The sequence below is a fragment of the Amblyomma mixtum genome, chromosome 2 (genome assembly GCF_055824585.1).
Source record: "Amblyomma mixtum isolate Tamu chromosome 2, ASM5582458v1, whole genome shotgun sequence".
NCBI lineage: Eukaryota > Metazoa > Arthropoda > Arachnida > Ixodida > Ixodidae > Amblyomma > Amblyomma mixtum.
Genome location: NC_143013.1, coordinates 147,290,159 through 147,308,309, shown reverse-complemented (window position 1 = coordinate 147,308,309; position 18,151 = coordinate 147,290,159). Strand labels below are relative to the sequence as shown.

At 45.6% G+C, this 18,151-nt stretch overlaps 1 protein-coding gene across 2 annotated transcripts in view; it reads left to right on the top strand.

Moving 5' to 3' along the window:
• LOC149361202 (uncharacterized) overlaps positions 1-15,408 on the top strand; it is a 74,977-nt gene extending 59,569 nt beyond the window's left edge. For both annotated transcript variants that reach the window (XM_089569467.1, XM_089569466.1), the window contains 5 exons: positions 5,269-5,309; positions 6,222-6,291; positions 7,052-7,088; positions 7,668-7,731; positions 12,344-15,408. In XM_089569467.1, the coding sequence (XP_089425593.1) occupies positions 5,269-5,309; positions 6,222-6,291; positions 7,052-7,088; positions 7,668-7,731; positions 12,344-12,532 (401 nt within the window). In that variant the 3' untranslated portion in view covers positions 12,533-15,408. The remainder of the gene's footprint in view (positions 1-5,268; positions 5,310-6,221; positions 6,292-7,051; positions 7,089-7,667; positions 7,732-12,343) is intronic.
• The last annotated feature ends 2,743 nt before the right edge of the window (positions 15,409-18,151 follow it).

Below are 18,151 nucleotides of genomic sequence, written 5' to 3'. Positions count from 1 at the left end.
TGACGACTCAGCAAAGCAATAGAGGCTAAACACATAGTTTCGCAAGACTACTCATTTCGACGACATTAAAATACCGCCACCTTTTTTTCCAGGGCGGAAAGATTAGCATCAAGTTCGCAATCTTTTAATACAATTTCTGAGATTGCAGCGTGCAAATCGCATATCCAAGGTGTTTATGCCCTGATTTTCGATTTAACATGTTTATTACTTCTGTGTCTTATTGTGCCAGTCACTCAAATTTTGCCTGTCAAGTGTTTTTCATTCGTAAGCAACATATCTCGTTTATGTCGCTGTATCAGTGAAAATAAAATTCAGTTGTCTACACTGCTGCAATAAGCTGCAATAAGCTGCAATAAGATAGAACTTAAAGTAATGCTTCTAAAAGCTTTTATCAACACAACCAGGAAATTGCCGGTTTTTCCTCGGTAAGGAGAGTGTAGGTATTCTAAGCATTCAAATTTTCATTTGCCTTTTAAAAGTATTTTGGTGGATATATGCATAAAGCTATTGCGTGTCTGAACGCGTTCCACAGTTCAGCAGTCGCCATTCTTTCAAGCAAGGCAAGCGAATGTTCACAGGATCCAACTGCATCCTGCTCGTCCCCGTTCACTGACGAATTTTCGTCTGGCTGGCATCCGCGCCCGAAGCCACTGAGGCACGGGAAGGAGTATTAATAGTAGCTGATTGAGAGCCCCACCCACTTTGACCGCTGTCAGTGGCACATAAGTATTTACGCGCAGTTTTTGAAGGAGGGTCGCCATGCCAGTTGCGCAATAGATTTTTAAAATTTAATTCATGAAAAATAGGTGTTACAGTTCTTCTTTAACAACAAAAAAAACTGGGCAAACTGGATCAGCCGCGATATCCACTTTCTAAAACGCGCTCATAGTGGGTGCCCCATCATCCTCGCCGTTCCTCCTCTTCCTCGACCTCAGTATGCGAGTCATTCACGCCAGTTGCAGCAAATTTACGTGCGCAGTAGCGGCGAGTCATTACAGCGCTAACTGTCCCAGTTCGCAATGTAAGGCAGAAGAAGAGATTATGAAGAAAGGAAAACGCAAAAGATGCGCTAAGGATGCGGTGCGGAAAGTAGATAAATAAATTTTGTGCGATAGGCGGTCCATGCAATTAATCGTGGGTGCCGATTTAAGGTGTATTTAACAGCTCTGGTGTCCTGATGTGCACCTTCAGGAGTGTACCCCCGGCCATTATGATCGTTTTATGGTGCCCAGATCTGTTCGTTTTGCACTAATAAAGCTAGTAGTATGGTCGTAAGTTTCAGGAACGCGGTGTTTAAAGCATATCTACGGTTCCTTCTCTCACACCCGCTAGTGCAAAGGAAACCGGAGAGCTCTTGCGGAACGCTGCGAAATGCAGATGACCCGAGCGGTTTGGACAATATCCGGCTTCCGGCCGGGTATCCAACAATTTTCTCCAAATGTGTAAAGCTATGGACCGGCTTGGTGCTCGGTTTCTGCCTAGGGTTTCATGGCACGGAAAAAGGAGCCTGCGCCACCAAATCCCGTCAAGATGCGCTTTGGTAGGCACTCTGAAAACAATGGCCCCAAGGCGCTTTACTTCATAAAACGAATTTCGGTCTTCCGCGGACAGATTTTCCGTCGACAATTAGTGAAGCGGATGAAACTGCAGTAAATGAAGAAAAGTGGTTTTTATAATATTGCGACACTTCCAAGCAGCACAACGAAAGATTACCAGGTCGGCGCTCTATCCTGTTCTTTCTCTGCAGGATGGCTAATTACTTTGCGCGAAAGGTGTTCCTTGAGGCCTCTATTAAGGAACCCTGACTTTTCTCTCTGGTCACGTCAGCGCTGAAGTGCCCAAAATTCGCCACACACGTTTCCCTAAGAAGCTCAAGCTTTGGTTGAATTGTTTTCGCACTCTCTTCATTGAAGACTCCTGCGCCCTGTTTTCGTACAAAAGAGATTAATGTTGCAAATTGCTTTGTCCGGAGCCCTTCTCTTTTATTGAAGCTACCCTCTAGAATCTCGAATGAAAATTTTGCTAACTCGAAGTAAATATTATTTTCTGTTAACGAAGCCACTCCCTAGATTCCCGAACGACAGTTCAGAAGGCTCAAAGTAAGCATGTATGGAGCATGTTTTGGTAAGTTGCATTGTCGATTTTAGCCAGCCTTTCAGAACCCCATTACTGGTCTTGGGGATGACATTCAATATAAAACTAGTGGAATAAAAGGCACTTTTGATTCTTTAATTTTACAGCATTATTTGCCTAATTAGCAATGCCTTTCGTGGTCGAGATTATATGCAAGCATGGAATGTTTAGCATTAATTTGCATAGCACTGTCTGAAAAGTGTTGGCATGGTACTGACGGCATTCTTAAACTTCGATAATGCCACGCCAAACCAGACCATACGACGGCACCCCCTTAATCATTTTCCTCGGTCGACCTCGCTGAAGCACAGAAAGGGCCAGTGACGAACGCCCTCGACCACCCGCTTCACGCCATCCTGGTTGTTTTTCCTTACTGATGCCTCGCATCTCATCACATGAGATTGATGAACAAGCCAGCGATGACGCAGTGGAAGCACTCTAGGACACAATGTCAAGAGTGCTGTTCTCGGCAAGCCAACCTTTGTCTCGACGGCAGAGAAACCACGACCGCCGCATTTGCTGAATCGAGTTCGCCGCGGTTCCCGCATGAATCTTGCCTGAGTTGCATGATACTCACAGCTAAGTACTCCATGCTTAAAACTGAAAATATCGGCGAAACTACTTCTGCGAGACACTAAACCGTATGGTGTGCTTTAAAGTTTAGCTTTGATAGAATCAAATTAGCCTTTCTCTAAAAATAAAAAGATTTTTTGTTTACAAGTGCCTATACAGGAGCCTGTGAGTTTGAGGTTGCTTTAAAAGCTGCATGAAGAAGAAGAAGAAGAAGGGCATTAGCCTGGCCGCACTGCCATCGCTCCGAGCGAGAGCCTGCTGACGTAGAGTTTCTTACTATTACCTAGAGGGAAAGCTGGCGGCTCTGCACTTCAGCCTCCATGGACGCTCAAAGCATCATGGGGCGGTGAGCTACTTGTTGCGGCACAGTCATAATTTTTCGGGAACACGGAGTGGCACTACTAAGACGTTTCATTCCGAAAACGCTGTTCGTGTGTGCGCAGACGACTTTCGCGTGAACGCAGTGTGCAAAACTCATAGTAGTGAAAACGCGACGACACACGACGCCAATAAAAGGTTTCACTTTTCTGAAATGCCATTAAAAAACCTCTTAAAGCATCCAAGCAGGAACATTTTTTTGAAAATATTTACTTTTAAAAGTGTGCCTGTTAATTACGAAATATTAGATTTGTAGTGTTCATTACTGGGCCAATAGGAGAGCTAGCCATCTCTTATTTTGGGCGAACTTTGCACTTAAATGCTTTTCTGCTCGTTTGTTGCAATTTACAGACAGGATATTGAATGTTAGGACATTCTTGATTATCGAATAGCGCTTATTTTTGCATTATTTTTTGGCCAAAGTTGAAGTTCTGCAGTCGGTAGCTCACCGCCCCATGATGCTTGGAGCGCCCATGGTAGCTGAAGTGGTCTCGAGGGGTCTCCATGCAAACTCCCATAGACGGGCTGCCAGCTTTCCCTCTAGGTAATAGTAAGAAACTCTATGCCTGCTGACCCTGAAATGCTAGGGACTGTATTTTGCCGCCGTAGATACGACCCATGACCTAAGCGCTAACCTAAGCCCCGTTACAACTGAAATAACTTGGATAGTGTTCTACGAGGCGCCGGTGGGGTTCCATTTGTGTGACATGGCTTGGTTTGCGGCATTTACCGATATAAATGAGTCGCACGTTACCAGGAAACTTAAGTACTTTCATTTGATGCTAAAAAAAGTGGGACATAGCAAGAACGGTCTTGGTCATGTCGTAGCCTAACGCCAAGTGCGCCCAACACCACTGCCCCAGTGCAGGGTGCTTTCCTAGCTTCCTCTCGTAAGATGCCTTATGTCGCGCTGTCCTTTTTTAATTTTTATCTACCTGTCTCGAACTTTCGCACTTGTTTTCATTGCGCCAGCCACCCCGTTGACGGGCGAGGGGCATCTTCGCTTCTAGGGGAGCCGTTGCCCCCTACATTCTCGCCGAAAAGCGCAGTCTCAAACCGAGGTAGACTGCCCGCCTATAGCATTTGGAACACAAAACATAGAACATTGCTCGAAGTGTCGCCACGTGGTGTGCACGCACGCATAAGTCAAAACCAGTGCAATGTAGTACAGAATCATAGTTAACCCCTGTTTTTTCTTCCTTTCTCTCCTCAATAATATAAATTGGTCATTACTTGGATGCGCCGCTCTGATATGTGCAAACGTAGCGTACGTGTTGATAGCCCTAGCTGATTATTCACGACTGCCAAGGCAGCGCGGAACCTCTAAAAGCAGGGTAGACGGAACATCGATACTGCACATAGGTGGCACCTTCGCCACCAAACCTTTTGAGGCAGCGGTAAGAATCCCTTTCTTACTGATTCCACTTGTTGCAGTGGGGACTGAAAATCTGATTGAGTACGATTCAACTTCACCAATACACTTCAGCTGCTTGCTGAATCTCTGTAATCTCTGCATCCAAACAGTAAGTTACTATGATGGGTTTTGCGTGATTGTCATCGGAATAGTATGATTTCATGAAGTAAGCAGGTTGTAATGGATACTGAAGACACCGAATATATGCAGTACGAGCGGAAGCCTATATGACGTGATTCTCTGCCTATCTGAGGAAAGTCACTTGAAAGCTGCGCTGATATAAATTCGGGAACCTTTGAGAAATGGCGGTAATAAATTGTGCAATCGAGGTTTTATATTTTCAATAGATTAAATTCGCAGGCAATACTTCGATGACTGCGTAGTTATTTCTCCTCAATGTTTTTAAGAAAGACAACGGAACTGCAGAAAAAGTTCCAGCGCTGATTCCGTACGAATTTTTCGCTGCTTTTTCACATCATTTTGCGAACTTTTAGAATTCTTATTTTACCATGAGCCCTGTTTGATACATGACACCACCTGACAGAAGTTTATTAGAACCACAATGTAACCGCATCCTAATCCTGAACATTTATGCTCTAAACGCTTAGAATCTACAAGCCTTCCGGCGGAATAAGCAGGAAAGAATAACCAATCCATCCATTCGCCTTTATAAAATCACGCGACTAGAAACGATGACGAACAGAAACTATTTATAGCATTTCACACAAGAAGTTTGACAAATTTGTGTTTATTATTTCTTTTTGTACCAGGAAGCATCGTAAACGTCTCCAGCGTAAGCTCGCTATTAGTGGTAAGTATGCTACCTTTGAAGCCCAGTATAATTCTTTTGGTACACTGGAGAGCGACGCCTTGATTGCAAGCGTATAATCTATCTAGGCTACGCAATAGAGGATATAGAAATGAAATAAATAGCGTGCGCAATTTACGATAAGCCAAGCATGGAACAGGAACTGAGATAACAACTTGATATGTGCGGAGAACGAGCCAAGCGGATAGCAGCGGCACTTGAATGACCTGTACCGAGCGCGCCGGATATGATACGGAAAGCCCGGCTAGCTGGCAGTGCCCCGAAATAAAAACATGGATACCAAAGCAAGGAGATCCAGCTTCAGTGAACGGGAAATAAAGGTAGGCAAATTAGATAATTATATGGGACCGCGCGCCACGGCTAGCACACTCCAAGAAAAATAGTAGATGAATGTAAGTGGCGCACTAGGCCATTACGTAAGTGGTACGCACTTCCCTTTTACATCTAGAAGCGCAAGCGCATCATTTAATATTTCGGTCTAAGAAGGCTAACGCCATATTCGCCCTTTACAACGGCTCCTTCCCACACATCCCTTCATTCCACCCACGGCAGGGCACCGCGCTGCGCTGCACACAGCTACGATGGAGTCTGTAGCTCTGTTTCTAGGGAGCGTGGGCTCGATGTGAGCCATGTTTTGTACGGTTTCATTCCTCGGATCAGCGTATCTATATAAGCTTAAACCCTGTTTAAATGAGAAAATAAGTCGTTCTATAATTTACCCTTACTCATACCACTTAACTGTCGTTCAATGCCATTTTCGTTTTTCTAACAAAAGCATCATAATAACAAGATGGGCGTCAAAGTAAAGTATGTGACACGTACTCACTTAGAAGGTAACGGGGTTGGGCGCACTGGACTATAGTTTTACAATCAATGTTTATTCTCCATTGACAGGCTAGGGATGCTACGCCTTACAACATGTCCAAAGCTGCTATGGATCACCTAACACGATGCACTGCATTCGGTGAGGCTCTTATACACTGTCGCGCAAATAATTAAAAATGATGATCGTGTTAGCTGCCTGTATTATATGTGTATATATAAATATATATCTCTACAGAGAAGCGTTGGTGCTATGAAATGCGTATACCTTGCTGGGTTTTTAATCTTCTCAATTTATGGCGCATAGCTACTTTGACTTGCCATTACAGTCTCGCCACGAATTTTTTCAGGAATAAATTTAGCTGATAGTAACGCGCAGCCTGTTTCATCCTCTTTGTTTAAACCGTTCACCTTGTAGCTCAAGAACAATTTTTTTCTAATACAAGAACACAAGTTTTCTCAACATTTTTCTCATCTCAAACTCATGAATCAGAAAGGTTCATAGCACATTTCATAACGCATTTCATAGCACCCTCCTTGTTGCAGTTCATTCTTACCGCGAGAATGTCTAACATACATCTGTACCTCTGTAGTTGTTCTGCTTGGACATGCAACATGATCTGCAGTATTAAATAAATCAATAATAAAATATAAGTATCGCCGCCACACCGAAGGAATGCAAAAGACTGTCTTTAACATGCAGCAGGCCATAGTGCTGAGCATGAACAGAGAAACTATATTATAGTAATTATGCTGTTTTAAGCTACGTTTACGACCGTTACACTGGCAGAGGCGAGCTGGAACACGCGAGAGTGTAGTTAACGATGCAAATATATAGGCAGCAGGGATAACTTCGTCGCTAGGGGCAACAGAAGTTCAATGCATCTGCTTTCTTATTGCAGAGAACGCACCGTATGGCGTACGCGTGAATGCAGTCAAGTAAGTTATATATTTTCTTTTAACTAGGAGAGTATAGTCTCTCTCGGTAATAGAACAATTATATTTTGAGATGGCCGTGTCATGGATTGGTAATTCCCACAAAAATGTCACCCTTCGCATCGCGTGCACTGCACGAGCAAAAGGTGAAATTATATCAGTCGATTTTCTGCTAAATGTTATCTACAACCCAATTTATTTCATCGTGCAGCCCGCCTGTTCATCATAAACTATATAAAAACATAAATGCTAAACTGCTTCCGAAGCTGGAATACCAGCAAGTGGACAAATAACTTTAAGAATTTTGCTGTCAGAGAAGGGACGTGCGTTTTTAGATGGTAACGGCTAATCTCTTTTTCTGTCTTGTTATTTTACAGTTCTTTGTATTTTCCATGACACCTATTTGTTCCCAGCGTTGCAATAAAGTTTTTTGCTGCTAGTAAGCGCCTATCATGTGTGTTCTTTTCCTTTCGTCTCCGTCTTGTCGCGCTTTGGAACCCATCATGAGTTGAGTGGATGACTGAATAAAATAAGGGTCCTGAAGATATGCACCAAAATATTAAGTCGTTGGTTTTTTTTCAGTCCTGGTGTCATCAGCACGCCTCTAGTGAAGGCTCCCGACGTGAGTGCTGACCAACATAACCAGGTGGGTTTCTGTCTAGAACGTCTGTTGCATGTGGGGCGCAAAACCCTTTGTGGCAATTCTTCATTTTAACTGAACTCCTTGCGGCTCTTTGTTCGCGCGTTAACAATACGAGTGGAAATACGAGAACGTTTCAAGTTTTAATTGAGTAGAAGATGGTAGACTCCAAAGCACCAATAGGAGAGGCTAGTTTCTGTAAAGGATATACATGAGAGAGCATTTTTTTTTCAGGCAAGAGCACGGCTAATGTCTGAAAACGTGTTTCTTTAGGTGTAATGGTGGCTTTTGCGGCGCAGTATTGCCAGTGGTGGCCAACATGCGCAAACAAGTAAATCATTTTAATTACTTTACTAGGTAAGCGCCTCGTAATACTGAACTTTTTACTCTTAAATTTGGCGCCTTGTTGCAATTACAGATGAGCAGCTGGCCGTTACTAGCAGCCATATCAATTTCACAATCTTCCTTCTTCACAAGGTCGCTGTGAGCATGCGCCCCTCTTCTCCTCCAGCTCGACTGGTTGAAAATGAAACCGTCTGGTGATATTGCGGATGCGCAGCTCATGTTAGCGACAGGCGCATGCGACAGATGGTGGCGGCTGTCAAGCGCACACACTTGCCACTTCGCGGGCGTAGCTGGATCCTCGACGAGCCAGATGGCGCCTGTGTCTCCCACGTGCGTTTCTTTTCAATCAGCAGCAGACGGATTTTCGCCACTCCTTAGAAGGCGCCACATATTGTGAAAAAATGGCGTTTTAAGCATGCAATGCTTTTAGCTCCCGTTGTCGGCAGTGTGGTGACGTCACGCCGAGACCGAGAGCCAACATCCGGGCACTGAATTCCACTCATCTGGGCACTGAAACGAGAACATCCGGGCACCGTACGATATTTAACGGGACTCATACGTGATCTGTCAGGGGCTTTAAGAGAGGGCCGCTTAGAGCAAGAGGGGAGCTCCAGGGCGAGAAAGGCTTTGGGCGGAAAAACTGCTTCCGCGCCGTCAACAAGGATGGCGCCGCAGTCCCACACTCACGCATGTAAAAGACCGCCCTCTGGGCCTGCAGCTCATGACGTTTCCCCCTCTGGCAGGCAGATGTATACACGTTCGCGGAGTATTCGAACGTGCTGCATATGCATTCTTGTCAGGCCTGCGTCTCGTCGTGTCCGCGTACACTTCTGCATCGTCCTGCATTTCAATGCCGCCACCGTCACAGCTGCTTAAGCCGAGCAATGGAGCCTGATGAAAGGAGAGGTAGGAAACGTCTTGCGGAAAGCGATCACTTTGCGAGTGATACGCCACAGCAGAAGACTGCTCGCCCCTGCCGACAACGCCATGATTATGCGGCCGCTCCTGAAAGCGACAAGGCCGCCACGGTTCGCGGCTGCCTGCCTAAGCCTGCACTATTGCAGGCGATCGCTTCGACGCAACAAGAAGAGTGTGGTGTGGTGTGGTGTGTTGAACACTAGACCCATTTCAAGATTTGGACTAGTACCATCTACAACCAATATGTTATGTCCGTAAACATTTCATGCTTACTCTACTCTCGGTTACGGGAGAGGCAGAGATTTTTTAGAAGTGCAGTGACTCTCACTGCAATGGTGCAACTAATTTCAAACATGCATGATACATTCCACATGCAAGAACACGCGGCCACTTTCGCATACCAGCCGAAGTTTTAACGAGTGCCCGATTTGAAGACTACGCTTGATGGCATTTAATCGAAGTTCAAGCCTAATTTATTAAAAAAATGCCACATTATCCCAAATTATTTCAATAAAATTGGTGTGGTTTAGCTCTGGTTAAACCTGGTTGGTTGCGAAAGCTTAGCTTGCTTAGCTGGTTCTGATTCTCATCGTTTTCACAAACGTTCTTCTCGTTGCTCCTCTGTTTCCTGGGCACTTTGTGTCCGCTTGGCTTCATTCCGTTTAGCTTGCCTAATCCCAGTTTCTGAACTCGATACAGCTCGTTTAGCTGCTTCGGCTTCTCGCCGTTTCCGCAGTCGTTCTTCTCGTTGTTCTTTCGTTTCTTGGGCACGTTGTGACATTTTCTTGGATTCTTCCTAGCTTGCTTGGCTGCCACCTTAGAGTTAAACTGTTCAGAAGCAGCAGAGCAACTAGATTCACATATAGACTCTTCGTCGATGACTTCCATGGCGAGACCCCTCGAGGAGCGCGGCACGACCGGCTGGTGTTGACCTCTTTGGTGTTGACTAACACCCGCAGCATATATAACCAAGTAGACACCCTTACCCTTACCCTGTTTTCCGCCAAATGACCGATGTCACCTACGAGATTACACGGCTCCATCTCTACACGCCATCTGCTACGCCTCCTTGAAGAAGTATTGCACGTTGCCCGCCTTAAGCCATGCCATTCCCACTCCACCTTGCCCGGCTCACCCTCACCGGGGGAGGGGTGACTTCGCCGGGGGGGGGGGGGGGGTAGTGTGGCCAGCTGACAAAGAAGTGACTAGCGGTGCTCATCAAGACTGCGGCGCTGAGTGAGTGTGCGTGAACGTTCGCAAAAGTTCAGGTCGTAGAATACATCTCTACGCAGCACAACTCTATGTCGAGACCTCCCCGTAACAATATTGTCAGTTTTTTTGCAGAAATTGAAGATATCGCTCATTAAAGGACTTGTTTGTTATTTCTGAATACATTATGATGCATTTATGTTCTCTTCCGCCAGAATTTTTTGGAGGCGTAAAAAATTTGCCGTAATTTGGTTTTTCATTTTCGTCCTCTCATGGACATACTCGTGATGTCCACACACTAACGTAGTTGATTTTTTGAGGCGGAAGCTAATGTCTAAAGATATCAAATATTTCGCACTTTTTTATTCCAGAATATTGTACTGTACACTCGTCTGGGGAAATGTCACCAAAAGCAAATTACGATACAAGAGCAAGTGCTCCGTGCAACTGAAGGGTATTACGGCCTACCAGAGAAGCTACCAACAACGCTCCTATTCATTAAACATATTTTTCCGAAGGAAGATGAGATATTTGAAATAACCGTATCTGTTTTACTTTTCATGCGAAAACATTTCTTGTCTCATGAGTGGCATGTACAGGACCTCTCATCAGAGCGTGACCACACGAAATGTCAATCATATACTACAGGGGTAATTAAAGACTAGTTGGATAAATAATTATGTAAGTGGCATAACTAAATGCTTGTGTAAATAGCATAAATAAGTCACAAAGGTGATTAATTCGGTAATTAATTGGGCGAAGAAATTAATCATTTGAATTACTGAGTTGCTTACAAAATCGGTGGGTAATTTATTAATTGATAAAATAGATGACTACTACATTAATTAAATAAATGTTACAAAAAAATTAGATTAAATTAAAACCACAAAATCTACAATTATTTGACAAATATTTTACTGACCGAATTAACTACTTAGTTCAATTAATGAATTACTTCACACCTTTGTCGGTAATTTAATGGAATTGGTGAATCGCTTATTTATTGGATTGGTTGATTAAGCAATGAATTTAACTAATTAATTAATCTGAAGTGTTCACAAGATCCTTCAGCAACGGGCCCCACGTCTTGGTATGTGGTACAACCGAAGTTAGAGCGAGAACACGACTTACAAACGGCAGAGGCATAAAGAAACGAACGCGCAGCAACATAATCGGAAGTAGTGAGGGAAATGCTTTCGCATCACTGCACCTAAGCACCCCTGAATACTTTTAGCGTATCGGCAGAAAAAAAAACGGTACGCATTATACACCTCTACTCCTGACAATAATTTCCTAACGTACCACTTCAGAACGTATAGAAAATTATCTCTCCAAAACCGGTCTAATTACGGTAAAGGAACACGAAGATCTCAAGTTCGCAAAATTTTAGTAATTTACCTTATTTGCCTTCATGCACAAAGCTGTCCAATAAGAACCCTAAACATTACTTAGTAATCAGTAATATTCCATTACGATTCCAATGCCACTGGCAATTTCCTTGCAGTTTCTATGCGTCTTCTGTGAATTTTGCTATCTATGGTATCTTTTATTGCTATTACGCCTTGATAGTGTTGCACGTTGTCCGAATTATATGAAGACAAATGGCTGTTGTAAACTGTTTTGTTGGCTAAGTTGATCATTTATTATAACCTAGATGTACGTCATCTATTTCCTGAGCTTCTTTATTGCCCGAACTGATATGTACAAAAGCGATTTTTTTTTTTGCCATCGCCTTGCGAAGTGCACAGGGTCAGTCAAAAGTTCCCAGGCCACAGGGTCTGCTTTTGAGCAGTATAGTTAGGCAGTTACGACACCTACAAAACTGAGAATATCTGTATGGGTACAAGAAGTATTCTTCGAACATCTGACTACCTTTATTGCGTCATCGGTATCTTAAGTGTCAGGACGTACCGAAGAACAGTAGACCCTGTGGCCTGGAAACTTTTGACCAACCCTGTACATGGGTGTTGAGGGCTTCGTCAGGCAAGCTATCCTTTTGCCTCAACTGCCCTTTTCCGTGGCAACTGAAGTAATGAATTGAGTTAAATTCAAACCTCTCTATAGCAACGCAAAAGCACAAAAGAACTAGCGTACAGAAGACTGCGTTTCCCTAGCAATGCGCCACTCACTTCATACACCATTGCAGATTCTGCAGGAGATGGCAGGAGCAGCGCACGCTCTGGGTCGAGTGGGGGAGCCGGAGGAAGTGGCCCACTGCATCGCCTTCCTGGCCTCGGACGAAGCCTCCTTTGTCACCGGAATCACGATGCCCGTCGACGGTGGCATGCGGCTCATTTCCACCCTGCCGAGCCCGACATTGAGGGATAATATTTAGGATATTGCAAAAAACATCATCCGCTCGTGTGTAGTAACGCCGACCACTTCGACAGCGATATACAGGAGCTTTGGGCAGTGTTTTGGCACAGTCAAATGAAAAGAATCTGCACTACGCGCTGTCAGCAGCATGCCAGTTTTAATCATGTCATCTGGGAGAGACAGAACAAGTAAGAGGGAAGGCATGAAAGTTAACCAAAAAGGCGTTCCACTTGACAACCTTGCGCCGGATGGAATAGATGACGGGGTGTAAAGGGAAACGAGAGATGAGTGCCATCTGGTTATTGAATAGAGAACGCACTGTTTTCAAGAAATAGTAATAGGTATCAGCTGGTGTCCTGGTTGAAATCATGAACAAATCTAAATGGGCAGGGCATGTGTTCTGAAGAAGTTCTAACCGACGGTTGCTTAGGACAACTGAATGCATCCTTAAAGGATGCAAATTCAGTAGGGGTGGGAGAAAGTCCGGTGGGCGGATGAGATTTGGAAGATTGCGGAGATAAGGTGCCCGCAGATGGCACCGGGCTGACTTAACTGCAAGTCGTGGGGAAAAGCCTCCAAATGTTCTCCAGTCAACCGAGTTCGGCTGCAGATGATGATCTGTTCGTCTCTATTTAAGGCACAAAGTCGACTTACATTTGCCTTTGCCGAGACGCAATCTAAAACTTAACGCGCGCAGAGCATATTTTGCTTGCCGGTTGTGGTGGTGAAAATATTTTAATGAAATAGTTTAGGAGGCTGTAGCGGCGGTTGGAGCTCTCAGTCCGGAACCTCATTGGCGTAGGCTGCTGTCCGGGCTCTTTCAATGAGTTGCTTTTGACTCTTTTCGTCCGAGCTGGTCAGCTGCCCCCCCCCCCCCCCCTGCGTTGGCTGGTTATTAACAGTGATCGCCTGATTTCGTTGGCAGGCCCATACCATATGGTAGAGGTCCGCCTTCTCCCCGCAGAATTTGCAGTGTGAGTCAAATGACTCCGGATCTATGGCATGTAGTCTTCGTGGGTTGTTGTAAGTGTTCATCTGTAGCTTTCGGAGGTGTTGTTCCTCCCCTTTATCTAGTGTCTTAGCCGGCGGAGGGTAGACCCGACGGGATAATCTTAAGTGCTGAAGTATGTCATTGTAAGTTAGTAGTGGGGTAGGAGGTTCCACTTGCAGGAACAAAATTTTTCCAGCTAATGCGATTCTGAAGGCAGGACAGCAAGACCAACACTGAAGGCAGGACAGCTCTTATTACAAGTGCCGTTTAACGGTGCTATCTCGTGTTTCTTAAAAAAATTAGCAGAAAGTTTAGCATGGCTAAGCGATCAATATCCTGCAGTAGCTCTAGTTATGTGAGCACTTAAAACCTTTAGGTGCTGAGGCATTTTACCTAAAGACCTCTACCATAAAGGCCTTTGTATTAAAGGCTTTTACTGGGAATGCATTGACCATGAAGGCCTGCCAAGTGTACACATCCGGTAGGTTGCCCAGTACCCGATGGGCGTCGCTCATAGCCTGAGACGCTTTGCGACGTTAAACCCCCGTAAACCATAGACAACAAGGAGGGCAGGTGGGCCGCCTGCCACAAAGCAGGCTTCACGGACCAAAGTACGCACGCATGTCCGAAATACGAAAATGCGCCTAGTAATGCTACCGCAAAAAAAGCTGGTGCTGTACAGAACTAGTTACAGCCTTCCGGATATTCAGCAATATTGCGTGAGCGTTGACTGCCCAGTGCAGAGGTGCTGCGTGTAGTGGCAGTAATCGGGGCAGGGAACCAGCGTTCGCACTCATTATACTGCCAGCGCGAGTCTCGTCTGCTTGGCTGTTCAGCATCGGGCGAAGCAACTCCCGTGAAGCCACTTCTATAGCCCTGTTCTGAGAACGCTTGTTTTCTGTGCTGTCTGCTGCGTGTTTGTGCCTGTTGATTGGTGCAAAACGCAGCACGACTCTAGGCCCCATTTGCGTTTGCTGGTCGCATATCGAAAACGATTGTTTTAACAAAAAAATGCGCCAAAAAATTCAGGTGCGTACAGGCAAAAGCGTTTTCCGCACCACTTTGACTGCCTCTGTGGCACTCGTGACGTCACCACGGGATGACGCCACACATGCTCAATGACTTATTACCAAGTCATGACAAATTACTAATTAATGGCTAATTACTGATCAATGAATAAATACTAATTAACAGCTAATTAATGACGCTTAGCTTCGCCTTTAGGAGTGTAGTGGAAAGCGACAGCGTGTTGTAGCGCTGCGAGAGAGTCCACAGAACGCCACCACCCATTCGGCGTAATGCCTTGCCCGTTGGTAACACCTTTGAACGCAACGCTTTTTGAGGAAAGGAAATGGCGCAGTAATTCTCTGCCTTCGCGGTGCACACCCGAACCGCACCGTACAGGAAGGGAGTAAGTCGGAGTGAACGAAGAAAGAGAGAGAGAGAGAGAGAGAGAGAGAGGCCGTAATGAGGAAAATTAAAATTTTATTTGAGGAAAGGAAATTACGCAGTAACTATTTCACATATCTCGGTGGACATCCGTCATCCAGGCGCTGGATGTAACGCCGGACGGCCGGACGGACGGACGGGAGAATGGGCCAATAAAGTCTTTCGCCTTAATATTGAGTGTACTCTACAATTAGTTTTTCGTAAGTAACAACTGCAACTCGCAGCTCGGGCATGCTAGACTGCTTATTGAATATGTGCTCTTTCAGACGTCACCCGCACTGTATGCAGCGGAAAAAACAACTGATCGCTGTTTCTCTGGGCTCCAGTGCATAACAGCCGATGATGACCAGGGGTTACGTTTTAGTAATCATAACAGCCTAGCAGACAACGCTCAACTCCTTCAGCAGGAATCTGAAGCAGGCGCTTGCCTTCGCATTCTTTCTCCTCACCTTCGTGTTCCCTCGCAACACGCCGCGGTGGCTCAGTGGTTACGGCGCTCGGCTGCTGACCCGAAAGACGCGGGTTCGATCCCGGCTGCGGCGGCCGAATTTCGATGAAGGCGAATTCTAGACGCCGAAAGACGCGGGGATCGAACCCACGTCTTTCGCGTCAGCAGCCGAGCGCCGTAAGCACTGAGCCAGCGCGGCGGGTAGCCCTAATGTTTTACTTCTGGCGCTTAACGCTTCCAGCAAGGCATTTATGTCGGCGACACTTTGAAAGGGCTTCTAAATATTCGAGACCAAGCCGGCAGCCTGATTTTGATGTTTTTTTTTATTTATTGTATCAAATAAACTTGATATGGGTACCACATAATACATGCGCAATCGAAAATCTGTCATGAAAAAAATAGAGTGTTTCTTTAAAATCATTGGACGTTTCGTTGAAGTTCATAGGAATAAAAAACGTTCACATGTACCATGTATGAATGAATGAATGAATGGAAAAGTTTATTGTTACAAGTGTTCTATCAGCGTAGGTGGAGCCCTCAGTCCAGGGCCCCAGCGGCCTTTGCAGTCTTGTGAGCCCTGTCGATCAGCTTGAGCTGCTCTGAATTCAGGCTTCGAGTTGGACAACGCATCTTCCCACTGCTCCGGAGTTGGTGTGTTGTTTATCGGCGCTGCCTGCATTTTCTGACAGGCCCATATAACGTGGTAAAGCGTTGGGTGTTCACCGCATAGCGAGCATTTGTTGTCATATGTGGAAGGATAGATTTTGCTTAGTAAACTCAGATTAGGGGATTTATTAATCTGCCGTTGTCTACAGGCAACCGACTGCTCTCTACTAAGGTCTTTGTGGGGAGGAGGGTAGGTCCTCCGGAGGGCTCGTTGGTGTTCTAAGATGGCTCCATAACGTCTAGTGACTGCGTCCAGTTCCCCTTCGGTGCGCCCCTCCCGGTTGGCGTATGCTCGGGCGCTGGCGTGCGCACATTGGTTCCCTTTGACAGCCTCAAGCCTGGTGTCTGCGTGATGAAGCATCTCGTAAAGGTGATGATTGTCCTGGCCTTAAGTATGTGGATGATTGCAGTGGATATGGGTCCACTGCTGTACCTTCTGCACGCCTCTTGCGAGTCTGTAATGATGTGTGCATGAGGCTCGTCACTCTGCTGGGTGATGGCGGGTGCAATTGCTGCTTCCTCAGCCTCGAGGATGTTATTGGTTTTTATCGAAGCGCAGTGAGCTGGTGATCCACCACGCTGGCTACCGAGCCGTATTGGTGTCTGTATGTGGTTGCGTCAACGTATAATACGTCTTTTGCCCCGGCGAAGCTTCTTTCGTGGAATTCAGATCTTGCCTTTCTTCTCGCCTTATGTATATCGGGATGCATGTTTTTCGGAAACGGACTTGCTTAGTGACTGCTGGATGTGTGTGTTAAATTTAAGTTCCTGCGCAGAAACCTGCATGAACAAAGAAAACGAAGCCACATTTTTTTCCAGGAGGTTACTCAGTGCTAGAGAACGCATGATGGCGTACCATGAAGTCACGCTTCACGACCGGGGTTCCCGACTAGTTTACTTCCCTCCCCATAAATCGCTAAACAAGGCCGAGCAAGTCGTTTGGCGGCGGATTCAGACAGACACTTTTCCGAACCCTTACCTGTATTCCCTCATGCACCCAGGGGACTATCATCCGTCCTGCAAATTATGCCAGCACCCTAAGGCGGATATTTATCACATACTTAGGGCTTGCCCTAATACTCCAACTCCCACTTTTCTGAGACTCGACGACCAGGAGAGATGGGAGGCCGTGCTGCACAGCTCACAGCCGGGGTTCAGCTCCGGATGGTGACCTTGGCCACAGAGGTCGCCAGGGCCCATGGGCTCCTGGCCACCTAGCGCGACCGCGAGGCCCCACCTGTTCCTGCCACCCCCTTATCCCTATCCCCACCCTCACTGGCTTCCTTTTAAGGGTTGCTAAAAAAAGTTTTTTCCTCCTCCTCCTCCTGTTCAACAGGCATTTTCCTCCTCCCAGAGGCGAACTAGAAACAAAATGAATAAAAGGTATCACACTGAACGGTTTAAGAACACGTACGAGCGCGGCACGCATCCTTGCATCTAGAAAAAAAATCCGAGTGCTCATGCGATGTGAGGCGACAAACGCTCGTTACCTGTATTAACTTTACACTTCGCTTTTCATTTTTCCTTTTTCACTAATCGCTTCCCATTGCGTCTTTGGATTTGATTGAAGCCGTCGCTTGAGCAGCAATTCAAAAAAGAGAAAACCAGCTGGTGAGGTCAAGTTAATAGCAGATCTGTTGAAGTACTGAAGGGAGATGATTTCTTCTGTTCTGTGTGCCGTTTGTTCGTCGGCTGCCGATTCCTTCGATCAGAGAGATTGTGCTAGAAAAACTAGAAACACTGTATACGCAATGCCTTATGACCACCAGAATACCACAATCTAGGAAGAACGCTAACATCATCCTAATCCATAATGAAGGAGAAGTCAAGGACCTGAAAAATTATAAACCGTTCCGCTTACTGCCGGTTGCCTGTACGTTATTTACTAAGGTAATCACTAATAGAGGCAGGTTAACGTTGTACTTCATAGAACCAAATGACCAGGCAAGCTTTCGTAAAGGATGCTCGAACCTGAGTAGTCATGCAGGCATTATGGAATCAGGGTCAAGATGGTCGCCATGCAAAAATACTGAAAGATATCTATATTGGCTTCACAGCCACCATAGTCATCCATAAATGAGCTA